This window comes from Cavia porcellus, unplaced genomic scaffold (assembly GCF_034190915.1).
Source record: "Cavia porcellus strain 051 isolate PalLab524CR breed Dunkin Hartley unplaced genomic scaffold, mCavPor4.1 scaffold_3, whole genome shotgun sequence".
Classification (NCBI taxonomy): domain Eukaryota; kingdom Metazoa; phylum Chordata; class Mammalia; order Rodentia; family Caviidae; genus Cavia; species Cavia porcellus.
Window position 1 is genome coordinate 79,857,460 of NW_026947486.1, and position 9,683 is coordinate 79,867,142.

A 9,683-nucleotide genomic window follows, 5' to 3' on the forward strand; every position below is an offset into this window, starting at 1 on the left:
GGAGACCCTCATTTGTCCTGGAATCTGCATTTCAGTGATGGCTTGAAAGCAGTCAGTGTAGCATCAAAGAAATGTAGTGCAGTGATAGAGAAAAGCAGATGAGAGACACTTAGATGACAATAAAAACTAGCTGACTTTTGGTCAAATTCTATCTCTAAATTGTTTTGTATACTTTTTTGAAAAAAGAGCTCTGGGGAATTTTATCACAGTTAGCCCAAAGCTGTACTAAGTGGTCAGAACCCTACTTTTCCACCTCTATTATCTCCTCAGTATGGAGAATTATGGTCAATTAGACTTTGATCATCCCATGTGCTTAATTAAGCAGACCAACTGTGCCAGTCTCCCACATGACTGTTATCTGTGGCTGAGAGTCTCATTGGCCAAGGAGCCTGGAATCAGTGTTCCTCATCTTCTTTTGGCTGCCCTCACTTCTCTCAGCCTATTTAGCAATGACTGCCTGCAGCCCCATGGCATCTCTAACAGCCCAGTCTTCTGAGGCCCATTTCTTTCTCCTCAAAGCAACCAGATGACCAACACTAGGAAGGCAGGAGACTCTTCCATTTCTGTTATTGTCTGTGTCCAGTTCAGCCCACGAGCACAAGGAAGGTACACCTGTTTAACATCTCTTTTCGGAAGTATGTACTGTTATCAAATAGAGTACATGATTGATTTCCAAAAACTGGTTGATGAATTTCTGCTCCTTGTAATGCATACAAAATAAATAGCAGAAACTCCTTCATACAAGATATAAAAGAATTGCACAGTCTCTTTTAAGTCAGTGTATATTGTCTAACAATTATTTCATTTACTTGCAGCTGTATGACCTACTTTTAAACTCTAAGTTATGCAAAGTGAAAGAAAATTATTCAATTTCCTTTTAGCAGTGGGATCAAGATATTTCAAGTAGTCATTTTGTAAAGCCCCCCATCAGGGATTTTTCAAATTGGCTGTCATCTTTTATACCTGTCTATATCCCACCTGTCTTATTCCCATAAGCCATGGCTATTTCTCTTAGTCATAGAAGCAATAATTTTCTTTTTTGGCTTTTTGATACAGTCTTGCTATATTTTCCAGGCTAGCCTTAAACTCACTATGTAGCCTAGGCTGGCCTTGAACTTGTAGTAATCCTTCTGCCTCAGCCTCCTAAGTGCTGGGATTATAAGCATATGCCACCATGCCTTGCTGAAACCATCCTTCATTTTAGACCCTTGATAGTATATATTGTTAGCTAACAGTCTTAGTTACTTTTCTCATTGCTCAGACAATATACCTGACACCCAAAGTTGAGGAAGGAAAGGTTTATTTAGCTCATGATCTATAGAGGTTTCATTCTATAATCATCTGGTTTCAAGGCAGGATAGCGTGCCAGAAGGGCAACAGTTCATGGTGGCTGAAGACAGCAAGAGCAATAAAAGGAGGCAAAGAGAGAGAGAGAGAGAGAGAGAGAGAGAGAGAGAGAGAGAGAGAGAGAGAGATGAGCCACTTTTTGTTCCTTATATTGTGTCCAGTCTACCAGAATTAGAATGGCATCAAGCCAGTCAGTGAACCAATCCAGCAGTCACCCACTTTTAATCCTAGCATTATACTACGAGTCTATCACACACTCTAGATTCAGTCACCTCCAAAAAAACTATGACCACATGAGGCTTTGGGGGGACATCTAGACAAACCATAACACGGACCCAGAAAAGGTCTGGGTTTTATTGGTTTATATTTATACAACTATTTGACTTTATAGTGGATTTTTATAAATCAGTTAATAGTTCTCACCAAATTGTAACATAAAAAGAGCTTTTTACACTTTGAGATTTATAATAATGCTACAGTATAAGGCAAAGTGAAAATGTGTACTAAAATATGAAATACTCTGTTGAGCTCCATAAATGCCAACCAAAAACAGGCCCTGCATATTCCTTGGCCCTTTTCAATATAATCTGTTACTATATGCCAAAGTATACAGTCCTTGTAATTCTTTTTTTTAGCTTTTGACTTTTTAAAAAGAATTTACATTATCTTAAAACTTAAAGATTTCTTAATTAGATAGTGTTGGTGGTGGCCATTATAGTGTCCAGCCTGTTTTGTAATTTGTTCTTAGTGAAAAATACCCTAGTTACTTGTCTTATCTGACAGGCATGGATAATCAATTAGTTATCTCTTAAATTTCTAGCATACTTTCAGATTAGTGTAACGCATTAAGTCTTTTATAAGAAGAAATTTTTCAGTTTTAGGTTTATTTAAACCTTATGATCTGGCAGCACAAATGATTTGCTTTAGTACTGCCATCACAGACCAATTTGAAGGCTTAATACTGAAGTTTCATAGCTATTTGAAAACTGAGTATTGAAATCTTGAGACTTAGGTCTGCAGGACTTAAAGAGGTCAGAGATATTGTGTACATTATTCTTTTCCTCCATCTAGTATCACCGTAAATTCTCTGTTGCGTTGGCTTTTGGTCACATGAGATGGATACTTTTTAAATTTTTATACTACTATGAATATATGTCTATGTACTTAAGGATAAAGAACATTTATATTTTATATTTCTGAAGTTTCTCATTTCCCAGAAAAATCTCCTATATTAATTAGCTTAAGTAATCGTAGTGTCTTTAAAAATGTGCACTTGGGACTTTTATCTTTTCTTTATTTGCTATGATTTCCAAGTCTCCAGGGCAAGAGAATGGGAACTTGCATGCTTAAAATTCCCACGGGTGATTCTGGAAGCCACTGTGTTAGAAGATAATCCATAAACTCTTATCAAAGCATTTTCCACAGTTGGGAGCTCTTGTGGTGACCATCTGTTTACATTATCTCTTTCTTTTTATTGAATTTTGCATTTTATGATCTTTTGTTTTTCTTAATGAGTAACCAGATCTTTTTTGCTTTTTCGATATGCTGCCTTTGTAATACAGCTTTGAAGACTTAAGTCGGTAATGTTATTCTTTGCTCTTTCTGTTTTCTGTCATCTTAAATAGTTCAGTGTCAGTGATAAATTGAACTATGCCTGTAATTTTATACACATTTCTTTGTTTTTGGCATTAGCTATTTTGCTCCATGATAACCATGTGCATTCTTTTGTTTTAGATATTACAAGAAGATACAATTCATTCCCCTTGGATGAGCAACACATTAAATGTATTTTGTGCAATTAGTGGTACATCAAGTGACAGAGGTTATGGTTCCCCGAGATACGCTGAAGTATGAGGAAATGTGGCTGTAAAGGATGAAGAGACTGACCATTCTCAGGAATATTCAGAGATGTGCAAATGTTAAAATTTGAGATTTGGTACACATGGAGTGTTTCCTCTTGACACCAAAAGTTTAATTCTTTCAAACAGGGTGCTTACATATTTGTAAATATTTAAGCAACTTGAAAGTGCCTGGAAAATTGCACCACTGTGCTTGGTTTGTACTTTTTTAGGTAAATCTATATGCTGAAATGTAGAGTCAAAAAACGTTAATTCAATTTGCTTAATTATTGCTTAAAATAATAATGGTACTATGTAAAATTGTATACTGGAACACAATAAAAGGTCAAACTTATTTGTAATTAGACGTCACAGAAATAATACTTTGAACTTAACCTTTTTCCTTACCAGGAGCTCAGTTCATTATCATACTGATCTTTGGAGAAGAAATTGATAAACACTGACATAAAGCATGGATATTTAAAGTTTGGAAGATAATTTTCATTCTTGCCTATTAGTAGCAAGTCTAGACTAAAGGAACCCAAAGCATTTACTTACAGGAAAATTTCAGAAGGAAAGGATTCACATAGACATACTAAGCCTATTGTTCCTTGTAGTTCTGATCTAAGAGTGCTAGGTATTCTGTTCATCTGTTTCCCATTTATAAGATGAAGGATTTATATGGGGCACATGTTGCACTAGCAAGTGGCATTTGTTGCTAAAGTTTCATTGCCTGATGCTGACCATAATACTAAACAAAATGTTTAGAGAATTTTCAGTCAGTACATCCTGTCCAACTTTGAATATTTATTTATGAATATAGCAGTCCAAAGTGAGCATTTTATATAATGATTATTTTCTTGTTACATGGTTAAGAGACGTTTTGATACAACTTGTAGTTGCAACTCATCTTGAATCACTATATTTGTAAACACCACAGTTTTATCACCTTCTGGTTGGGATTACATTTCTCTCTGAGAAGAAATCTCAGACCACCTAAATAGTTCAGAAGAAACCAAGGTATGGAGAAATTTTCTAAAATTGAATTGTCCATAGGCTTTCAGCTGCCTTCCATAAACTTCAAATTCTGTATTTATTTCCCTTATGTAGTATAGCCTGTTATATAGACAAAAAACCAAACATTTAAATATAAATGGATGGTATGGTGCCTTGGCTTTTATAACACTTTTGAGATCAAGTGAATTTTAGAGACAATGCTCATTAGGCCATTTTTCTCTACAGGTCATTTTTACGCTTTTAGGGGAGAGTGAATTTATTAAAAGTTAATTTTGTATTTTAATAGAAAATTCAGTAGTATTTTAGAGGCAGTTTGCAATTGCTTAATATCTTGCAGTAACCTCTAAAGCTAATTTCTCCATTAAAATGATTCTATTTTGAACAGATAAGGAACTGTCACCTTGAGTAAATACTACCATCTGTGTCTCTCAGGGAAACTCTAGCACTCCTCTATGAACTAGTACCTATAATATCACACAGCACAGTGTATGCATTGTAGGTAATTTTCATAAATATAGCAAGTCGCCTGACGTGGTGACACACACCTGTAATCCCAACTACTTGGAAAGCTAAAGCAGGAAGATGGTAAGTTGTGGCTAGCACAGGCAACTTCATGAGACCTCATCTCAAAATAAAAAGAGCTGGAGAAGTAACTCAGTGGTAGAATGCTTGACTACCATGTGTGAGATCCTAGATCCAGTTCCTATTACCTAAAAAAGTGTAACAAATGACAAACTACTTTGCCCCCAAGTAGTTTGTAATGTTAACTGAGGAGACAAAAAAGTTAAATTAGTATAAGAATTTACACTGTGAGACATGAAGTATATATGAATATTGCCAAACGAATGGTGCTAACCATTACTGTCATCATATTGAAGGAAGGAACAGTCACTACGAAGTATGAATATGCAGTGGGGAGGATTTCATGGGCAAAAGCACTGTGTAAACAGACTTTTCAAAGACAGGAGGGGAGTCTAGGCAGGAGGAATATCATGAACAAAGGCACTAAAAAATCAACAGAAGTTCAGGGAATGGTGAAAGAACAGTTTTGCTTTAGAGGTTGGTAGATGATAAATCGAGAAAGAAAATTTACATATGGGTTGGGAAGACCTTCAGTATCAGGTTAATAGTGTTTGGACTTTACTCGGCATGTGTAGGGTAGCCAGTAAAGGTGTTAAACAAAGGTCTTGCTTGATTAAATGATTAAATTTGATGTAGTGGCAAATAGAAATAAGGAAACCAGTTGGAAAACTGTTGGAATAATGTAGTTATGAGTCCATGAACCCCTAGACTTGAGTTATAGGAACACAAATGGAGAAGAAAAACAAGTACAAGAAATTCTCTTAGAAACACTGGGCAGGATATACCGAGTGGCTAAGGAGTAAAAAGGAAAAGCCAGTGATCATTTTGGGTCCTGTGGACAGTGAGTTATCCATGTCATGGCACAATTTCACTAGGTGTATTTTCCCAACTTTCTAACTGAGGACAGCAAGCCATAGAGAACAAAATGAGCTAAGTGAAAGTAAGCCAGATACATGTGTTTTAAAATATTGTGTGTATTAAGTATCGTTATATATATATGATTTCATGCAGATTGACCTCTATAGATTAATTCACAAGGAAGAATACATTTATGTTATACTGATTGTTTCACAACCAAGCTTTAGTCTATTGTTCCCTGGACACTAATGTTTTGATAGTTTCTTTAATGTATAGTGAAATGTAAGTCACTTTTGGTAGGGTTTTATCACCACAGTGAAGAACTATAGAGAAAATAAGTCATTTCATGAAAATATACCTGGTAACTAGTTGTCACAAATGGCATCATGCCCATAGATGGGGTTGTTAGTGTTACTATATTTATATGACTTGGCTCCCTCTAACTGTAATATAAACATCTTTTTAAAAATGAAAGAAGACAGCAGTGGTAGCAGCATCCTTGGGACCATAACCAGCATATCATTAAGCCTAATGGTGACAATTAATAAATTCTATAGATCATCATAAGAACACAGGCTTTTTATTATAAAGATGAGTTTTATCCAAGATTAAGAAGCTGAATGATGCAGTGAATAATAGTTTCCAAACTCTTCAAAGTATTGGGCAACCTTTATTCTTGGTCTTTTGTGGGTGTGGGTGTGGCTGTGAGTAAATGCGTGCGCACACACACACACACACACACACACACACACACACGGGTTTAAACCACAGACCTTGAGCACGTAAGGCACACACTGCCCCGCTGAGCTCTACCCCACACCCAGTCTCAGTCTTATTGTAACAGTACACTACCTCAGCCATCAAAAAACAAAAGGAAAATAATGAAACTTAATTGAGGATGGTGACTAGGTTTGTGTATTAAGCCTATGCTCCTATCCTAGGAGTTGTTCAATGAAAACACTTTGTTTATCTCATTTTTCTAGTCCTTAAGCACAGAATTGTCATCCTAAGAAAAATGTATGTATGTTTGTCTAATTCCTCTTTAGAATTATGGCTAAATTCTTCAAAGATCTTGCTTCTATGTGTATCACTTGAAAATTTTCCCAACATTTTTTGTTCTGTTTTTCCTATTTATTGAACTACAATTCACAAGATGGTAGGAATTTAACAATGGTTGTTATATTGCAGATTGTTATCTTCAAACCCTCCCTGAAAGAAGAGCCATATGCATTGGCAGCCACTCCCAAACCCCACCCCTGTCACCCACCAGCGCCTAGCAACCATTTACCTACTTTTTAACTACAGATTTGCCCCTTTGGGGCATAATGTATGAAGGGAACCATAAAATACGTGGCCCTTTGTATCTGGCTTCTTTCACATAGAATAATGTGTTTGCGGTTCATTCATCTTGTAGCGTGTATTAGTGCTTAATTCCTTTTAACAACTGAATAAGATTCCTTAGTAAGCATACACCATGTTTTGTCCATCAGTTGATAACCATCTGGGTTATTTCTACTTTTTCACTATTATGAATAGCACTGTTGTAAATGTTTATGTACAGATTTTTTGTGGACATATTCTAGATCCTCTTGGGCATATACAAGGACTTGCATATGGAAGGAAGTTACACTGAGTCTCATGATAACTCTACATTTAACATCTTGAAAAACTGCCTGACATTTCCACAGTGGCTACACCACTTTACAACTCTGCCAGCAGTGTTTGAGAGCCCCAGCGTCTCCACATCCTTGCAGCACTTGTTATCTGTCCCTTTGCTTATTGACATCTCAAGTGGGCATAAAGAGGGACCTCTCTGGTTTTCCTTTGCATTTCCTCATGGCTAATAATGTGGAGAATCTTTCTTGTGCTTTTTTTGACCATTTTTGTATCTTCTTTGGAGAAATGTCTGTTCAACTCAGCCCATTTCAAATCATTTTAAAATGTTGTCATTGTCATTATTGACTTACTTGAATATATATGTAAGTCCCTTCTCAATTTGAATACACTTCTCTTATTTTTTTCTTGTAGAGTTGAGGCTGGTCCCAAATTTCTGGTTCAGACAATTCTGCTGTCTCTCAGTCTCTTAGGGAGCCAGGACTGTAAGTGGATGCCATCGTGCCCATTTTCTAGTGTGTGTCTTACCTTTTCAATTTTTTGATGGTGTCCCTTGAAGGATAAAAGTTTGGTTTTTCTTTTAATTTCAATGAAGTCCAATTTATCTGTTTTACCTTGTTTCTCTTGTTTCTTGGGGTTGAGTCTAAGAAAGCCTTACCTAATTCAAACTTATAGGAATTTACATCTATGTTTTCTTCCCAGGCTTGGTTTGTGATTTTAATTCTTATTTTAATATTTTTGTCAATATTCTTTGGGGGCAGCAGTACTAGGATTGAAACCTAGGGCTTTGTGAATGCCAAGCACATGCTCTAAACTTGAGCTACATCCCCAACTCTTTTTGAGTCCTTTATTTTGAGATAAAGTCTCTCTAAGTTGCCCAGGCTAGCCTTGAACTTGCAGAACTCACTGGCCTTAGCCTCCATTTTAATATCTTTGGTTTATTTTGAGCTAATTTTGTATATAGTGTGAAGTAAAGGGTCAAAATTCATTCTTTTGCATGTGGATTTCCAGTTTTTTCCTGCACTGTTTGAAGAAAAGACTACTCTTTGTCATGTCATATTTCCTTGGCATCCCCGCAAAAATGAAGTGGTTATAAATGTATCAGTCTATTCTGTACCCTTGGTTCTAGCCCATTGATCTGTGTGTCTCTCCTCAGGCCACTACCACACTGCCTTCATTATGGTAGCTTTGTACTAAGTTTTGAAGTTGGTTAAGTGTGAGTCCTCTGATGTTTTTTGTAGATTTGTTTTCATATTTTGGGCTCCTTGTTTTTCTGCTTGAATTTTGGGATTATCTTGTCAAAGTTCTGTTTTTAAAAGGAGAGCAGCAGGGTAACTCAGATTTTGGGAGGATTTGCTGTGAATCTGTTGGTTTAACTTGGTGAGTATTGTCATCTTAACATTGTGTTTATATACACATAAACACAACAGTCTTTTACATTTATCTATCTTCTTTCTTTCAATATTAGGTAATATTCAATGTCCTAGGTCTTGTACTTCTTTTGTTCAATTTGTTCCTTAGTATTTTAGGGCTTTTTGATAATAATAAATGGAGCTGTGTTTTAATTTCACTTAAGGATCATTTAAATTTATAGAAATATAACTAAGTCTTATGCATTAATCTTATGAAACCTTGCTAGATCTTTATTAGTTCTAATTGGCCTTCTGTGAATATTTAGTGTTCTGTATGTCAGATCATGTCATCTTCAGATAGAGATACTTATACTTCTTCCTCCCCAATTTGATGTCTTCTATTTCATCATCTTACCCAGCTAGAACTTCCTGTAAAATATCAAATAACGGTAAGAACAGACATGTTTGTCTCATTCCTAGTGTTTGGGAGGAAACATTTTAGTCTTTTACTTTCGGTATGTTGTTGGTTATAATTTTTTCATAGATGTGCTTTAATCTCATTCAGGAAATTTCCTCCAACAGGATTTTCATCAGTTTTTGCATTATGCTTTTTTCTCTATATCATGGATCAATTCTTCATATATGACTTATAGGGAAATTAACCCACAAATAGATTTAAAAATGTACTCAAGATACACATCAATTTAGAAATGAGGTCAAGGTATCTTGGCTACAGTGTTTTCACTCATCTCTACTATTTCCTCTAACTTGGGAAAGGCTGGAAAAGTTGCCTTTCTTATACATTTTCACTAATAAGGTAAGCTCTATAAGAATAGTGTCTCTGAATTTTTCATCTGTTTTCCAAGTACTCGATAAAGAAAAAAATGTTTGTGTAGTCTCAAGTAAAGCTAATTTAGAGAAAAAGATAACATCTGAAGCCTTTTTTAATTACAGAAAACATTGTGAGGAGATATCCCAGCCCTCAGAAAGACTGACTGAAATAAATTCTTACATTAAAAAATATAATATGAAGATGTCTGATGGCAGCAAATCAGTGGTAATCAATACTTGAAAG

At 35.6% G+C, this 9,683-nt stretch overlaps 1 protein-coding gene across 4 annotated transcripts in view; it reads left to right on the forward strand.

Annotated features, from left to right (window-relative positions):
- The window catches only part of Dock11 (dedicator of cytokinesis 11), a 169,199-nt gene extending 165,652 nt beyond the window's left edge, over nucleotides 1–3,547 (forward strand). For 3 of the 4 annotated variants that reach the window (XM_063246314.1, XM_013150173.3, XM_003467597.5), the window contains one exon: nucleotides 3,082–3,547. In XM_063246314.1, the coding sequence (XP_063102384.1) occupies nucleotides 3,082–3,201 (120 nt within the window). In that variant the 3' untranslated portion in view covers nucleotides 3,202–3,547. Of the gene's footprint in view, nucleotides 1–2,909; nucleotides 2,928–3,081 lie in introns of all 4 variants that reach the window. The other variant, XM_063246315.1, reaches the window with a different exon arrangement.
- The last annotated feature ends 6,136 nt before the right edge of the window (nucleotides 3,548–9,683 follow it).